General features: G+C 45.2%; 1 protein-coding gene across 1 annotated transcript in view; it reads right to left on the bottom strand.

Annotated features, from left to right (window-relative positions):
• Positions 1 to 13,869: 13,869 nt before the first annotated feature.
• LOC117360999 (TBC1 domain family member 10B-like) overlaps positions 13,870 to 17,816 on the bottom strand; it is a 161,878-nt gene continuing 157,931 nt past the window's right edge. Inside the window, exon 9 of the mRNA XM_033945743.1 lies at positions 13,870 to 17,272. Within this exon, the coding sequence (XP_033801634.1) occupies positions 16,418 to 17,272 (855 nt within the window). The 3' untranslated portion in view covers positions 13,870 to 16,417. The remainder of the gene's footprint in view (positions 17,273 to 17,816) is intronic.

The following is a 17,816-nucleotide window of genomic DNA, read 5'->3' as shown; positions in this document are numbered from 1 at the left end:
CAGATTGAAGGGGAGAGAGATGGCTTAGCAGTGTCTCGCACACTTTTTTTTTTTTTAGCCCCGGCACGCTAAACTCAGGGCAACTTCTAGAGGGCCTCCGAGCATGCAGGGACATCAGCCAATAACAACACATGCATGTGCGCTACATCACTTCAATGTCCGCGCATGCTCAGAGGCTCTCCAGATGCAGCCCTGAGCATGGGGGCCTTCAAAACCAAACTGCTGGGTTTTAGAAATCCCTCCACTTGGTAACCCTTTATAGATGTATACCAGGGAGCAGAGAGGATGAGAGGTGCTGGTGCTAGCAGTGACAGACCCGCATCTCTTGCGACACACCTAGAATCTCACTGTGGGACACAGTTTGCAAGACATGGCTTAGTGGAAGACCTGAGAGGCGCATGTTGCAGTAATCTAGGTGAAAGGTGACAAAAGCATAGATGAGGGTCTTAGCAGCGTGCTCAGAAAGGCTGGATTTTAGTGATGTTGTAGAGAAAGAATCAACAAGTTTTGGCAGTCTGCTGGATATGCTAAGTGAAGGAAAGAGATTAGTTGAAGATGACCCCAAAGTTGCAAGCTGATGAGAACATTATCCACTGACATTGAGAACAGAGGAAGGGGTGAGACAGGTTTAGGAGGAAAGATAAAGAGTTCAGTCTTGGCCATGTTTAATTTCGGTGGTGGCAAGACATTCAGGCGGCAATATCAGACAGGCAGGCTGAAACTTGGGCCTTGGTTTCTGTAGAAACTTCAGGCATAGAGAGGCTTGTCAACAGCATAGAGGTGATACTGGAAGCTATGAGAGGAGATTAAAGCATCAGGTGTAAATGGAAAAGAGGTCCTAGGACAGAGCCCAGAGGTACTCTGACTGATAGTGGAATAGCAGCAGGGAAGGATTCTTCAGACCTTACGCTAAAAAATGCAATGGGAAAGAGGAAGAGAACCATGTGATAACACAACTCTGAAACCCAAGTGAGGATAGCATATCGATTTTGCGCAGTGATCTACAGTGTCAAATGCTGCAGATAGATACAAGAGGATGAGGATGGAGTAGAGGCCTTTGGATTTGGCCAGAAATAGGTCATTGGAGACTCTAGCAGGGGGAGTCTCTGTAGAATGGGCAGAAGCCCAATTGAAGCAGGTCAGTTAGCTTGAGATGAAAGAAATTCAAGACAATGATGGTAGATGGCAAGTTCTAGTAGTTTGGATAAGGTGAGGAGGGAGACGGGATGATAGTGGAGGGGCAGGTAGTTGAGCAATGTTGTTTTGAGGAGTGGCATAACAACAGCATATTTGAAGGCTTCGGGTACAGTTGCAGTGGAGAGCAATAGATTTAAGGATATAGCAGATAGAGGGGATTACTCTCTCAATTCACATTTATTGGGGAAATTATTGATCAGGTACAAGTAAAGGGTGGGTGGAAATTTAGAAAAGTTATTAAATCTTAAAGAGCAGCATTGGATTCATAGGTTGCAGTGACGCCTAGTGGACTAAATACTGAATTGGAATGATCATCTCTAATTTATAGTCATGTGTTTATGTAATGGGGGAGGAGTGATCAGCTGATAGTTTGATTTAAATAGAAGAACGCTAAGTCACCATCTTGTCCTTTGAATCATATAGGGGTATGAGTGGTGTCTGTGGCATTAACAAAAAGTTATGAAAATAATATATATATTTAAATATAAATTTAGGAAAGTGTGTGGAATAAAAATAGGTTAAAAGTAATCTTTGATCTGTCTTTTTAGGGGAGATCCTTGAGAAAGCAATTTTTGCGAAACATGTTGGATATTATGTACCCCATCCAACGGATGGAATGACACTTAAGGTTAAGTTTGTTTATAAGCTTCAATATGAGAAGATGATTAAATAATGAAGTAAAGGTCAATGACAATTGGACACAAAGCTTGGAAACACAATGAGAGCATTTGAGTCTTGAGTGGTGTTGCTGAGGTCTGTGAATGAAATGAAAGAATTAATGTAAATTTCCCCAGTAAATTTTAATTGAGAGTATTTTGTGAGAGGGCTGGGTTGATTAAGTTTTGATGACAAGTCTGTGGATTTTAAGATAGAGGGTTTTAACAGTAGATGGAGAGGGTAATGAATAGATGAGAGGGAATCATATCAGAGGACCAGGTAGTGAGTTTGGAGAGAATGAAAGATTAGGTTTCTTACTTCTGCTAATCTTCCTTCTTGTAGATCTTCTCTGGAGGCTGAACTGGTGGGATCTTGCATCTCATGATAGCTTCAGCTGCAGGGCAACTAAAAGATAATCCCTCCCCGTTGAGCTACCTGCCTGGGAGCTTCCTGACATGCCCAGTCAGTAGAAAAGCCATGGAGACCCATGACAACAGGAAACAGAAGAAAGAGAGGGCGCGGGAACTCCCACTCAATATCACATTATACTAAACACTACGGCCAAAAATGGCCAACAGGAATCAAACACATAATGTAAACATTATAAACTGCAAAACCCAGGAAAAGCCTGGAACGTGGACACAGCCTGAAGATCAGAAAGGGTACCCCCAGGGAATCTCCTCCAACCCTTAAACCTTATGAAGGGGAATATGCATGAAATTCTTAGTGAGGCTAGTCAAAGACAGAAATCCAGCTTACCAGTTACTGAAGAGGTGACCTGCGAATCGGACAAACGGATGGGCGAGAGTTCAGCCTCCAGAGAAGATCTACAAGAAGGAATATTAGCAGGGGTAAGAAACCTAATCTTTCATTCTTCTACAATCTCTCTGGAGGCTGAGCTGGTGGGACGTATCAATGCAGTCCCAAACTCAGGAAAGGGCCCGATGAACCCACCGCAAGAACAGAAGTGCCAAAGGCCGTATCACCCTTAGACGCCACATCAAGCCAGTAAAACTTGGAAAAGATATGAAGGAAAGCCCACGTGGCCGCCCGACAAATCTCACATGAGATTCAGCCCATGAGGAAGCCATTCCTCTGGTAGAGTGAGCCTTCACCCCAAGGGGAGGTTTTTACCCCATCGCCACATAGGCCATGGAAATGGCTGCACTTATCCAACACGAAAAGGCAGTTCTGGAAGCAGGCCGACCCACGGGGCCCACTAGGACAAACAAATTGGCCGACTGACGGAAGTCATTAGTGGGCCTCTATGTATGTCAAAAGGAGACGCTGTACATCCAGATACCACAAAACACGGTCCCAAGACATGGAACCCAAAGGAACAAAGGCTTGCAAACAAACTTCCTGGATGACGTGGGAAGAGGAAATCACTTTCAGAAGAAAAAAAAAGGCACAGTCCTCAAAAATCACCGCAAACTCCGTGATGCAACGAAAAGGATCTCTGCACAACAAAGCCCGAAGGTCTGACACGCGCCGTGCCAATGTGACCACCACCAGGAAGATGGTCTTAATAGTAAGATCTTTCAGAAAAATCTCATCCAGGGGTTCAGAGGGCGAACGAGTCAAGGAGCGTAGGACCAAATTCAGGTTCCACGATGGCCAAGGCAGTCGCAAAGAAGACTGTAGTCTCCCTGCCCCCTGCAAGAACCGGACAACATCCGGGAGAGAAGCCAGAAAACCCCTGAACGAAGAGGGACCCAAACAGGAGAGTCCCGCAAGCTGAACATGCAGCGAAGAGACCGCCAGACCCTTCCTGAGGCTATTCTGTGGGAAGTCCAGAACATGAGCCACTGACGGTACCAAAGGGTCCACCAAGCCTGAAAACACCTCCAGGCTTTCGTGTAGGCCAATATCGTCGATTTCCACTTGCTCTGAGGAGCGTGGCAATAACCGCAGAGGAACAAACCCTGGCCGTCAAGGCTGACCGCTCAAGTACCAGACCGTAAGACCAAAGCAGTCCAGATCTGAAGTGCAAACAATCCCTGCGTGAGCAACCACCGATGCCAAGGAAGATGCAGACCGCACCCGGAGCTCAACCTCACCAGGTCTGCCTATTAAGGTCTTCTGGGCCAGTCTGCAGCCACAAGCACTGTACCCCTGTGCGAGGACACCTGGTGCAAAACGCACCCTATCATGGACAACGGAGGAAAGACATACAGAAATTCCCCTATGGGTCAAGGTTGAACCAGAGCGTCGAATCAAACGCTGCCAACCTCTCATCGGTTGCCAAAGTATCTGGCTGCCTTCCTGGTCACTGATGTCATCAAAGCAAAGGTGGGACGACCCCAGCGGCGCACTATGGCCTCGAACGCCAGCCCTGACAGGGACCATTCTCCCTGGTCCAGAATCTAATGATTGAGGACATCTGCCTGGATGTTGCCAATGCTGGCCACATGAGGCACAGATAAGGCCAAGAGATGACGCTTCGCCCAAGCAAAAAGCATCTGAGCCTCCAATCCCAGCCGGGGACTCCTCGTGCCCCCTTGACGGTTGACATAGGCAACAGCCGTCGCATTGTCCGAGAACATATGAACAGCCTTCCAGCGGAGATTCCTTTGGAATCGTAGCAGAGCTAACCAGATCACTGGTAGCTCCAGCCGACTGATCGACCATTGATGTATAGCGGCCCTGGATCGGGATGGACATGCAATCTGCTCCCCAACCAGAGAGACTCGCTTCTGTAGACAGGGTCACCTAATCCAAGACCCACAGAGGGAGCCCTGTGGACAGAGTGACTGGGTTCAACCACATCATACTGCTGTGCGCCGCTGCCAAGGCAGCTTCACTCCCAGTGCATCTCTGGGGATTCCACCACTCCAGAAGTGAAAATTGAAGAGGACGCAGGTGAGCTCTTGCCCACGGGAGTACATCTATGGTTGCCACCATGAGACCCAACAGCTGCAGGCACTGCCATGCTGGGACTGCTAACATGTCCCGAATCGCACTCCTGAGTTTGTTTTCTGGATCCTGGAAGAAACACCCGGTTCAAACCTGTGTTGACCCGGATCCCCAAGTACTCCAAGTCCTGGGTCGGTATGAAAGCGACTCTCCTTCAGAGTGATCACCCATCCGAGATGTTCCAGCAACACCACTTGGCGAACCGCCAAGCGACTCTGCTTCCATGAAGGAGCTCTGATCAGCTAACCATTGAAGTACAGATGCACTAGGACACCCAGAGATTGCAGATGGGCAGCCACCACCACCATGATCTTGGGAAGAGTTCTGGTTGCCGATGCCGCAAACTGGAAATACCTCCCGAGAACATGAAACCTCAGGAACCTCTGATCTGGGAATATCAGGAAGTGGAGATTGGCTTTCATGAGATCCAAGGAAATCAAAAACTCCCTGGGTGCCACCGCTGCTATGACAGCATGCCCTGGGTCCATCTGTAATGCGGAACTCGCCAGAATGCGTGCACTGCTTACAGATCCAAAATCGGTCTGCAATCGGAGTCCTTCTGTGGCACGATGAAGAAAATCAAGTATCTCCCGGAGCCCAAGGCATCCCGTGGGATGGACTCCATGTCCGCCAAATCCAGTACCCGGCGCACCATAGCACGCAGCTGGCCGGCCCTGTCTGGATTCCCCTTGGGAGAGGACCAAAGAAGTCTGGCGGCATCCGGAAGAACTGCAGTTGAAGACCATCCTTTAAAACCTCAAGGACCCTCTGGCCCTAGGGTAGATTTAGCCATTCTGAAATGAAGGCCAAAAGCTGCCCCCCCCCCCCCCCCGATTTGGGGAGGTGCCTCAACAGAGCCCTGGTATCATAAGGTTCTTAGAAGGGACAGAAGATCAAGAGGTGGAAAGTGGCACGCTGCACCTCCAAAGTGAGGTCTATAGGATACTCTGAAATGCCGCCCCGCCATAGGGGGTCTGGCGTACTCAGGTTCGCCAGGAGGGCCGAAAAATCAGTTGTTCCGTCACCCTGGATGGACGAGGTTGAGAGCCAGGAAGCACGTGAAGCTTACGGTCCTTCACATTTGCCATCAGGTCATCCAAACCCTGGCCAAATAAGGGCAAACCATTGAAGAGTAAGTCGCTCATCACAAACTTGGATGAAGAATCACCCGACCACTGGTGAATCCATAACATTCTCCTGAATAAGCACCCAGCTTAGAAAACATAGTCAAAATATCACAGAGTGCGGCTGCCAAATAATTCACTCCAGAAACCAGGAAGCCAAGGTCCTGAAGGACAACCTCTTCAGGAACTTTAGTATGACATGCTCAGGCCACAGAGGAAGTGGCCGCTGTAGCTCGCACTCCCATCACAGCGAAATCAAAAGATGCCTCATAACAAAATCTAGTCTTCGGTCCTGGACATCCTTCCAAGTTTCCAAGTTTATTAAGTATTTGATTAATCGCTTATTCCAAATTCTAAGCGATGTACAAAATATTAAAATATTAAATTAAAGTAATCGAAGGGAAACAAACTATATAAATGTGACTGACACGACAAACGAGATACAGAAGGAATGGGATGGGAAGGAAATACAAAATTTAAAAATAGTAAAGACATGTAAGGAAAAAACAATAGGAAAGAGGAGTGCAGTGCGCATCAGAGAATTTAAAAGCCAGGGTACAATTGAAGCGCCTAATCTAATCCGAGGGCAAGGAGGTACGTTTAGTGACCTGAGCCACTGCCAAATCCACCTTGGTGGGACTAGGTGCTTGGAAAATTTCAAAACCATGGGATACAATGTAGCCCTAGCGCACTTCAGGGGACCCACAACCTCCAAGAGCATTTCCATTGAGGACGCCGTGAGCTGGAAATGCAGCGCAGAATGGGTGCATAGAACACATGATAGAAAACTCCACCTGAACTGCAGAGTCTGAGTCAAGTTCCAATGTCCGCAGGGATTCAGAGATAAGATCAGGAAGGCAACGGGACTTAGCCTGCGCACCATCTGATACTCTCCCACATCATGAGAATCAGCGTTCTGGGAATCCCCGAGATCCGCTAGGCTAGTGGCTGAAGCGCCGTGCAACAGCAACGGCATGGAAAGTGACATAGGCACCAAGACAATAGTGGGAAGTTGCCATTGACTTTCAGGCGTACCAGCAAGAGATCAGATGGACATGCTGGAATTCAAAGGCTGTACAGACTGCCACACCGTAGTCTGATAGGGAGACACTGGCATAGCCCGTTTCTTATGAAAGCCTGATACATATCCACAAATTCCAGTGGAAATTAGTCCTCGGCGACCAGAGCTGATCAGTGGGACTCAGATTTGAAATGGTTTGAAGACTGATGAGACTTTCCCCGGAACTGTGCTTGTATATTGCAAAAAAATGCCCTCTTCGCCCAATTTCAGCGTCCCGGATGCTGGAATCGCGTCTCTGGTGGAAACAGAGGAAAGCAGGTCCTCTCTGGAGGAGGATAGTGCAGAAACCCACATGGTTTACGCCCCTTATAGGCCGCAGCACACAGAATGCGAGGCTGCAAAACCGCAAGCCATCCACCGTATTTATGGCATGAATCCATGCCATCCCGTCCTGAGGTGGCCATCTGTGAAGTTTGGAGCAAAAACTTTAAAGAAAATCCAAGATGGCCATCACGGGTGCCGATTTTGACAGAAAAACAGTCGTTGAAAATGCTAAAAACGGCAATTTTAGGATTTTACCTGTGGGGGACCAGGGCATGCAGGGAAATCCCCCAAAACACCGATTTGAGAACCTCCCAAAATCGGCCAACTCTGTGACTCACAAACACCAGTGACATGTGCTGCAATGCATTTCAGTGGCAGCCAGCAATACAGTGCAAGCACAGGGAGATCATTACCTCAGGAGCTGATTAAACTGGATTTTTCAGATCTTCTGGCTGCCTCAACTTCCCTGTCACCTCAGATCATGACCACCATGACCCCTCAGGGAAATTAGGGAAGACACACGGCGTGGTTCCGATCCCGGTGTACCTCCTCGGAACCGCAGCAGCCTGCGCTCTATCCCTTTGCAGACAAACCGGGGGGAGATGGCTGCCGAACCTGGAGACCCGATCCAATCTGCAGACTGCCAGAGGGCTTACTGCAGTTTCAGGCTTACAGAGCACCCCCCAGAAGCAGACAAACTTTAAAATGTCTGCGATCTCCCGCCGAAGGATCACTCGCACAGAGTTGATCAGCAGCACATGGGCAAACCCACAAAATAACTAAAAAAAGATTAGGAATTGAAAACAAATCATGAGAATTTCAACCATGCAGTGAAGCTGCAGGAACAAACTTGGCATGTCAGGAAGCTCCCGGGCATGTAGCCCAAAGGTAGATGGGAGGGGGAAGAGGTGAAGGTGATTCGGTTGAGAATTCAAGGTTGATCTTGTGAACCTTGTCATGGAAGTATTCTGCCATAGTCTGGGGAGAAAGTGAAGGTGGTGTACAGATTTGGAGGAGTTGAGTGTGGCAAAGAGTCGAGAGTTGGATCCAACAGAATCAGTTAAGTGGGTGTAATAGTCTTGTTTTGAAAGTGAAAGGGCAGATTGAAAAGAGGTAAGCAATAATTCGAAGTGCACAAAGTCAGCATGAGCGCAGTATTTCAGGTAGTGACATTCTGCAGATTGGTGACGGAATGTAAGTAGCGGATTTTAAGAGGTCAGCCAAGGCTGGGGTTTGGTGTGCCTTACCAAATGTGACACAGGAATCAAGAGCAGAGTAGAGAATAGTATTATAGGAAGAGACTGCTTCATTGACAGATTTATATATCATAGTGTTAAAAGAGGAGGGGGGAGACAGTGGCAGAAAGAGTGCATGGGTCAATAGCCTGAAGATTCCTGAAAATATTGGTGAGGATCAATCATGACCGGGGGTGGGGGGGAGGAAATGAGTCGTGAAGGTTATAAGATGACTGTCAGAGGGGAAGAATTGAGGTGGACTGTGGAAGAATTGAGGTATGCGAAGAAATGAGGTGGAGAAGTTGGCAATTGAGCAGTCAGAAAAGAGGACAATATCAAGGTAGTGGCCGTTCTGGTACATGGGGGTATTGGAGAACAGCTGAAGATTGAAAGAGGATATTAGAGCCCTACAAAATGGTTGCCCTCCTCAGCTACAGCCCTCTGAACTACAGGCTGCATTTTCTCCCATGCAGAGCTGTCCCAAAAATCCTGGGAACCTCTGAGGCACAGTGAGGCCTCACACTTTGGATTAAAACCCCAAAATAAAAATAAAAAATCAATTGCAGAGCATAAGAAGACATCTTTTCAATTTATTTGCAGAAGGAAAAATTGAGGAGATAGGAACTACCCACTGACACAAGGAGGCAGAGCTGAAAAGTTGTAGATGATTCCTTCTGCAAAAAACTCAAGGGTAGAGGTGAATAACCCACTGGTCAAGACTCATGTTCCTTTTGCACTGGAATGTATAAATAGTCTGAACTACATCTGTTAGCCACATAATTGTCTTTCCAATGTCATTTATGCAGTTAATTTAATGCTATTTAACAAAATCCAACAAAGAGGCCTTATCTTCTTGTTTCCATTTTGGCTCATGAGCTCCCTGCTGACCATCTGAATCCTTAATATAATGTTCCCTCCTCTCCTGATTGTACACATGATCAGAAGCCCCCGTTGTCATTTTAAAACATCTTTCTATGAACTGGGTATGTGAAGGCCAATCTGGAACCACCTTGGGGTTGCTCAGAAATGCCTTGATCTCTGGTACAGGAAGTATTTCTTCTCAGAAAGGGTGGTAGATCACTGGAACAAACTTCCGGTGCAGGTGGTCAAGGCCACCAGCGTTCTCGACTTTAAGAGTAAATGGGACATCCACATGGGGTCCCTACGAGGGTCGAGTTAAGGTACTAGGTCATTAGCACTCAGACCTAATGGGGTAGGTCAGTAGAGTGGGCAGACTTGATGGGCTGTGGCCCTTTTCTGCCGTCATCTTTCTATGTTTCTATGTTAAGAGACTGAAGTTGCAAGCTGTGTCTTCTCATTTCCTTCACATCTGATCTTAAATATCATCTCCATTGTCTCTCTTCTCTCCTGTTCCTTTTCACTGCACAATATAGCTTGCAGAATACTCACTGTAACCATATATGACTATTTTCCTTACCTCTTCACTCAACACTTGCAACTGGAATAGGAGATACTGTAGCTGCCTGGAACCTTGAGTCCAATTGCTATTTATTTTTATACTGAACCAGTTTACCATGTAAACCCCAACACAGAACTCTACAATTATTCTTACATTTTTAAAATTCTTTCCTTTCAGCTTATGCTTGGAAATCCAAGTTCTCAAGAACCTTAGAGTTGTTGTAAGCCATCTGCTACAGGTTCTATTTCCAGCAGAGCCAGATCCCTTGGCAAGACACCTGTTTTAATGATACTTACAATTCTATAATCATAGCTTTGAGCTGTGCTTTTAATCACTTCATCAATGAACTGAGGAAGATCAGGGTCAACAAAGATCTTAGTAAAATCACTTTATTTGCAGTTAAGTAGCAGAATCCAACAGTTTTCCAACGGGATCTGCCCATTTGTTGCTACTTAATGTCTTGCCATTTAAAGCAGTGCCTTATTGGTAGTTCGCCTGTGTGCCGGTTACAGACAATTCACACCAGCTTCCTTTGTACCTTTTCTCAGCATAATGAATCACTCCTCCCTCACCAACCTGCATTTACATTATAGGAGTTTCTTCCAATAGCTTGAAGGGTTTTGTCTGCTCCTCTTTCTCTCAGCCATGCAATCAAATTATCAGCAATTATTTCTGCATGAGTCTTCTCTTTAGTTGCTTTCACAGGAACAAATGCCACAAATATTTACCTCCTGGCTTCAAACCAACTGTGTAACGTTTCTCTTTCACAATACCTGGGATACATTTTTGCCATTTTCTTTTTACTACTACTTATTTCTATAGCACTTCTAGATGTACACAGCGCTGTACATTAACATGTAAGAATCCTTGCTCAATAGAGTTTACAATCTAATTAAAATTGACAAACAGGGGTTAGGGGATTCTCTTTCACCTTTAACATGACCCTGGTATTATCACGACAACCATTAAAGAAAAATTCAACTAATGCCATTCTTCTTCACTTCCTCCTAACATTGGAATCCAATTAATTCATGACTACTGTTTAAGCCCGTTACATTAATGGGTGCTAGAGTAGATGTCTCTGTCTGTTTGTTTTTTTTCTTTGTCTCTCTCTCCTTGGACGCTGTCTTTCTGTCATTCTTTCTGTCTCTGTCTCCCTGGCCCCCTGCCTGTATTTCTCTGTTGCACCATGAAGGCCTGTCTCTCCGTGGTCCCCTTCCTATGTCCAAAGTGCCCCATCCTATGTCCTTAGTGCCCTCAGTGCCTCCTTCCTATGTCCTTAGTGCCCCCAGTGTCGCCTTCCTATGTCCTTAGTGTCCCATCCTATGTCCTTAGTGCCCTCAGTGCCTCCTTCCTATGTCCTTAGTGCCCCTTCCTATGTTCTTAGTGTCCTCAGAGCCTTTTATGTCCTTAGTGCCCTTTCTTATGTCCTTAGTACCCATTCCTACATCCTTAGTGCCTCCTTCCTAAGTCCTTAGTGTCCCCAGTGCCTCCGTCCTGTGTCCATAGTACTCCCAGTGCCTCCTTCCCATGTCCTTAGTGCCCCCAGTGCATCCATTCTGTCCTTAGTACCCCAGTGTATCCTTCCCATGTCCTTAGTGCCCCCAGTGCCTCATATGTTCTTAGTGCCCTCAATGTCCCTTCCTATGTCCTTAGTGCCCCCAGTGCCTCCTTCCTATGTCCCCCTCACTGCCTTCCAGACTTTGACCCATCCCCACCCCAAAGCCAGACTCGTCTGCCTGCCTGCCTCCCATCCCCCCATGCAATAGAACCACTGAGCAGCATCTTTCAATTTCTACCTCCCCCTCTATTCCCCCTGTACAGTAGAAGCCGGCATTTTTCTTTCCCTCCCTTCCTCCCATCCACCCTGTGCAGTAGAACCGGTAAGTAGCAATCTTCCCCCCCCCCCCGGCCACTACCGCCCCATGCAGCCGACCCCATTGACCCTCCCATCCGCCCCCCCCACGGCGAGACGATCTACAAACCTCCCGGCACCAGCAGCGTCCCCAGCACTTTAAACACGCTACTTCGTGGCCTTCTACTACCAATTTCCTCTGGCGTGTCTCTGTCTGATGATGTCATCAGGGACGCGGCAGAGGAAATCAGCAGTAGGCCACAAAGCAGCGTGTTTAAAGTGTTGGGGACGCTGCTGATGCCGGGAGGTTTGTAGATCGTCTCGCGGTGGGAGGGCCAGTGGGGTCAGCTGCAAGGCAGGGGGGAGATGGAAACATGCGGAGGTTTGTTGTCGTTTTGCGGTGGGAGGGGCGGATGGGAGGCTCGAGGGTTTGGGTGCGGTGGGGGGGGTTCGACGACGACGAACTGCCTTCCTTCCTTATAGTGAATGAAGGGGGGGGGTTGAAGCGCGCATGCGCACTCTTGCCGGCCATGGACATACGGATCACGGAACATGCAGGTAAGAGTGCGCATGCGCGCTTAGGGTTTTTATTAATAGTAGATTCTCTCCTAAGCCCTCTTCACTTTGTTGTGATCAATCAACAAAGCAGTGTCCAAATGAGTGATAAGAGAATGACATGGGGACAAATTTTTCCCCATCCTCGCAGGAACCCAATTTCCCTATCCCGTCCCCGCCCCATACCTGTAAATTCTACCTTAACTGCATAAGCCTTGAACATTTATGATTTTAAAGTGTTTGAGGCTTGTGCAGATGAGGACAGAGCTTACAGGAATGGGACAGGGACAGGAAAATAATTTGCTGGGACCGGAAAATGAGTTCCCGCAGGGACGGAGAAAAATTTGTTCCTGTGTCATTCTCTAGTGATGAGTCCTGCATCAATCCAGGCAGCAGTGGCAATTTCTGATATCTCTCAGTCCAGTATGGTGTTTTAAACTGGCAAGAACTATGTTGGTTATATCCTCAGTATATTTTGGCTTCTTCCTAGCTTTCACCAGAGCAACAGGAGCTTCCTCCATTGACTCTTTGCAATGTCAAATTAATCTCCCTGTTCCACTTCAAGCATAAATCTCTCCATCATCTCTTTTTCTTCTGCTGTTCTTTTTCACTCTTTATTCTTCACTTTTCTTCATCCTCCTTCCTTTTTGCCTACTTTTTTCTGGTCTCAAGGAGATCAACTGATCCAGTCTGATGAGATCCAACACACCCAGCTTTCTCTCTTTGACCTTTTATAAAGGAAAACTCGATCACAGGAATCATCTTCTTTTTGCTGCAGTCACAAAGTATGTGTATTCCACTGACACAGGAAGAATTGCATCTCACATCAGTACAACTCTATTCATACTTGCAGGTATGTCCATCAGTGTGTCAGCAGCTTGTCCATAAATCTTTCTCCTCCAGTTTTACTCTGTCCATAGAAAATTTGCTAGCTTGTTCCCATGTGGATTTCAACTCTGCTTTAATCCTAACATAGCTGTTTCTAACAGGACCACTGAATTTTGGATTTGCTTTGTACCATAGCAATTAATCCAGTCATTAGGTTATTGACCAGTTCATCAATGCTATAATTTGGTCTTTCTTGATCACTGATGTCTCTCAAACACAACCCATATCTAATGAGATCCCGTATAGTTGGTAGTTCAGCTAAAGGTGGTTCTCTGCCTGTTCCCACCAAATGATATAAACAAGTCCAAGCTTGTAGTTTTATTTCTCTTTTGGACATTTTCAATATTAGATTATCGTTATGATGCTAAACTGAAAACTTGTGAATGAGAAAATGAAACTAATGCATTAGTGTCAATAGGGTAAGTAAGGTAAATTGATAATTGTGGCACAAAAGGCCTTTATAGTCAATGCAAACACATAAAAGCTATTATCAGAGCATGGAAACATATTTCAGTAAGTTGCGTATTTTTGCATAATTTCCTAGGAATTTCAGGTAGGTAAATAACATATTACACAAATTTTACAGCTAGCTAATTTCCCAAATAAAACTGTACCATCTTTTTACTAGTGTTTTAAAATTATGACATCTCCAAAATTGACACAACCTATTCAGCCAATTTCTCAGCTTAATTTTACTGTTTATTTTTGTATTTTAAAAAGTAGCCTCACTTTGGTTAAAAAATAAGACAAGAGAAATAATTTAGCAAGCAATCTTCCAGATTAAGTATTACCAGAGAACAGGCCTTTGCAGCCATGAAAGCATTTATTAGCCTGATAAAGACATTTCCATATGACTTGTTTACTTTTAATTGATTTTATTGTTGCCTCTGGGTGGAGTGTTTATTCTACCTTTTTTTAAAACTCTTTTAATTAAAAAGAAAAAACTTTAAAGGGCAATATGGGTATTTCCAAACAACAAAGATATGTAAGTTAAGCAAAAAAACAAACAAACAAACAAAAAATCCCCCCCCCAAACAAAAGACAATCTTGTGGTTCTTTGTCTATCTGACAGGGTGATTAAAAAAATGACAGCAATTTTCAAAATTCCTCTATTACCAACCCTTGATAATGTCCTCATAACATTAGAGGCCGCGTTGCACTGCATATCTCAGAAATATTGTTGGGATAGTGGCAATATAAAATAGTTTTTCATTAAATGCTACAGTTAAGCCATTTTTAGAACAACCCTTGAAGCTGCTGCCCTAGGACTACTCATGCTAGAGCAACATCATATTAGATATAGGCCACATGGATCCAATGATAATATGAAGTCAGACTGATATAGTTTGAAACAATTGGCAAAGTAATGATAAGATAGAAACTGAATCTTGCTTCTCCCATAGCATAATAGGACTAGTAATTTCTACATTTTTGAGATTCTGAAATACAAATTTCACTGATGCAATGGGAAACAAAACCAGGACTGACTCAGGCTGTATGATCCGAAGACATCTGGTCACCTTTCCACAGAGATTCTCCCTTTAAAAATAATGTGTGTCCTCACTATGATATCATCAGACAAGAAATGAATGAGCTGATGAAAAAGCATAGGGAAGGGAAGATTCCAGTTCAAGGCGGTAGAGCCATATCATTATACAAAAACATGAAAGTTAAAACAAATGGAGAGGAGTTTGATTAGTCTGGCACAAACATGTAATCAAGCAGTCCTCACAGCAGACAAGCACATAATAATAAATAAATAAATCTCATCACAAACTGATTTCTTTCTGAAGAACATTTTACAAAGTGATGCTTTACCTTCCGTATTCTAGAGGAGGAAATGAGTCAGGGGAAGATAAATCTAAAATCGACTATTTACAGTTTTGGAATCTTAGCTTTTTAAGACTCCTATCCTCCACTGCCTTCCAGAAGGACTTATGCTGAGAAAATGACTTTGTGCCTGCATTATGAAACAAAACCTGAAGATGGGAAGAAATGATCATTAATAAATTAGTACTATATTTTATTTTGAAAGGGAATGCAAGTGAACTGTGTATCTCAAGAGTTTAGGTAACTGAGAAAACCCTGTTTAAATATGGTAGGGAAATAACTAGCAAAAAATGTAACTGGGATGCTAAAATATCCAGATAGTCTTTTTTCTCTTTTATGATGCATCCAGATTTTGTGCTTTACATGTTCCTTACTAGGAATGCAGAGATGTCCAAAACCACCAAGCCAGTCCTAAATGGGATGCACGGATATGTTCCTTCTCCATAAAAGCTTGCAATAGGAAGTGATAGACTACAACATAACTTTCTGTCTCATTTCACAAACATATACATATTCAGGGCTATGGGGTCATGGATACACTTTTGGCAAGTAGATATTGACTTACTACATCATGGACTCTTAAGACATTTCTGGTTTAATTGGAATTGCAATCTGAGACATTATTTTCCTACTGATGTAGGACTACAGATCCTAGAATGCTTCCCTGCAAATATTCTAAGCTTGCGCTCAAATATCCTAAGCTTGCTCTCTCATGTTAATTATATATTTTGAAAGTTGTTGTTATTGGTTCTGTTTGCTAACCTTGCTTTAAGTGCAGCATAGCTCTCACTGTGAGAACCCATTGACTTTCTCTGCTCCTTTGGGTGTCTTTTGAAGTTTCTAGAGCAGAATTTTTGGGAGATTTTTCAGTGTCCTTAGTGGCTAGTGCAGGTTTTTACTAGTTCCCGGACTATGAAATAAACAGATCACTACCAGCATTCCCTTTAAACTGGTAAAAACAAATATAAAATGTTTTACGTGGTGTGATTTAATCCACTTCTCTTAAGTTAAAATGACCTGTTTTCAGCATAATATAGCAGCAGCTACTGTAAGCACTGGTCATCCCTTTGGGAATATGGTTAACAAAACACCAAACAGGAATTTAACAGTAATTTCTCCATCTCCTCTTCTTGGTGCATTTCTTTCTCTCACACATCATACCTAGGCCTGACTTGGCAGAGCAGTATGTAATGATATCTATCACTAACATTAAGCATCTGCCTGTGTAATTACTTTCCAACCTCTCTTTAGGGAATGGCATTCATGAGCTGAAGCCAAGAGGGCAAAACAAGGTTACTGCCACCCCCCTCCCCCACTGGAGTAAAGGTAGGATGACCCATAATACTGTCTTGGGATGAGATGATTAATGTTGTTCTTAGGGCCATGTTCTCTCTCTTAGAAGTAAGCATCCCCTGACACTGCACTAGCATTGGGCCGATTCTCTGAAGCCGCTTCCACAGTAGCCTTTCTTCTTTCGGAGCTGGTGGCACCAATATCACCAGCCCCTTTCTCATCCATCTCTGGCTGGGGAGGCTGTGGTAGGAGCTCTTTTTTGCGGAAGGAGGCTTTCTTCTCCCGCTTCTGCTTGCCTCCCTCTTTGACCCGCTCTTTCTGCAGTTTCTTTTCCCGCTCCCGTTCCTGCTTTTCCCGCTCTTTCTGCTCTCGAGCCCGCTGCTTCTCCAATAACTTCTCTTGTTCTCTGGTTCGCTCTCTCTGCTTTTCCATCTCCTTAGCCTGTTGCTTCTCCAGTTCCTTCTCCTTCTTCCGCTCCTCCTTGCTCTTCTTTGGGCCTCCCAGTGGTGTGATAGTCCCTGTGGGCGATGGCAGTGCAGGGAACAACCCTTCTGAAACCACCTGGCTGGCCAGCATCAGTCCCTTTCTTGGTTGTGTCTCTTTTTCTTCCTCCAAAGGTACAGTACAACTAGCAGATACTAAGCTGATGGGTGCTGGTACAGATGAGACTGGAAGGTTGCCTACTGAATTTGCTGGTGAAATGCCAGATATTTTCCATGGTCCTCTCTCCCGCCATTTATCGTCCTTGGAAGCACGGCGTAGGCCAGTCAGGCTGAGGAGGCTGGCACTGGCAGTCAAAGGAGGGTTTATGCGGCGACATTCCTCATATATGGCATGACACCCATGCAAGCGTCGTGAGGGCTTATGTTGCAATTCGCCCCGGCTCTCCCTCCACTTCTTCAGCTGGGTGGCATTCTCTCGCTCAATCAGTGCCTCTGTCACAGGAAGAGAGGTAATCTGCAAAAGGAAAAAAAAGGTTGAAAAGAGTGTTATCATATTTCCTGTAGTTCTGATCATTTGAGGTTTCTAGAGAGCAAAAATATGGATGAGAGAGGTATTAGCAGTATAGAAATGTTTCAGTTTCACAGAGCTATAGAGAAGGAGAAATCAACGAGACAACACTGCAAATTTTGTTTTGTACAATTATTACAATAGAAGAGACTGATCTCTGGGAAATGGGGGGACCCCAATTAATTTGCAAAACAAAAAAAATGCTGCATTCGTTGCTAGTGATAGGAATTAGAGAATGACACGGTGAAAAAATTGGTCCCCGTCACCGCCCCGTCCCCGTCTCACCATCCCCGTCACCGCCCCGTCCCCGTCTCACCATCCCCGTCACCGCCCCGTACCCGTCTCACCATCCTCTTCACCGCCCCGTCACCGCCACTGCCACCCCATTCACCGCCCCGTCACCGCCACTGCAATCCCATTCACTTTTCTTTATTTACGTATAAAGGAAACATTCTTTAAAACTTTAAAACTTAGTTAAATATTAGTTAAT

Source organism: Geotrypetes seraphini, chromosome 5, assembly GCF_902459505.1.
Source record: "Geotrypetes seraphini chromosome 5, aGeoSer1.1, whole genome shotgun sequence".
NCBI lineage: Eukaryota > Metazoa > Chordata > Amphibia > Gymnophiona > Dermophiidae > Geotrypetes > Geotrypetes seraphini.
This window is presented reverse-complemented; position numbering and strand designations above follow the sequence as displayed.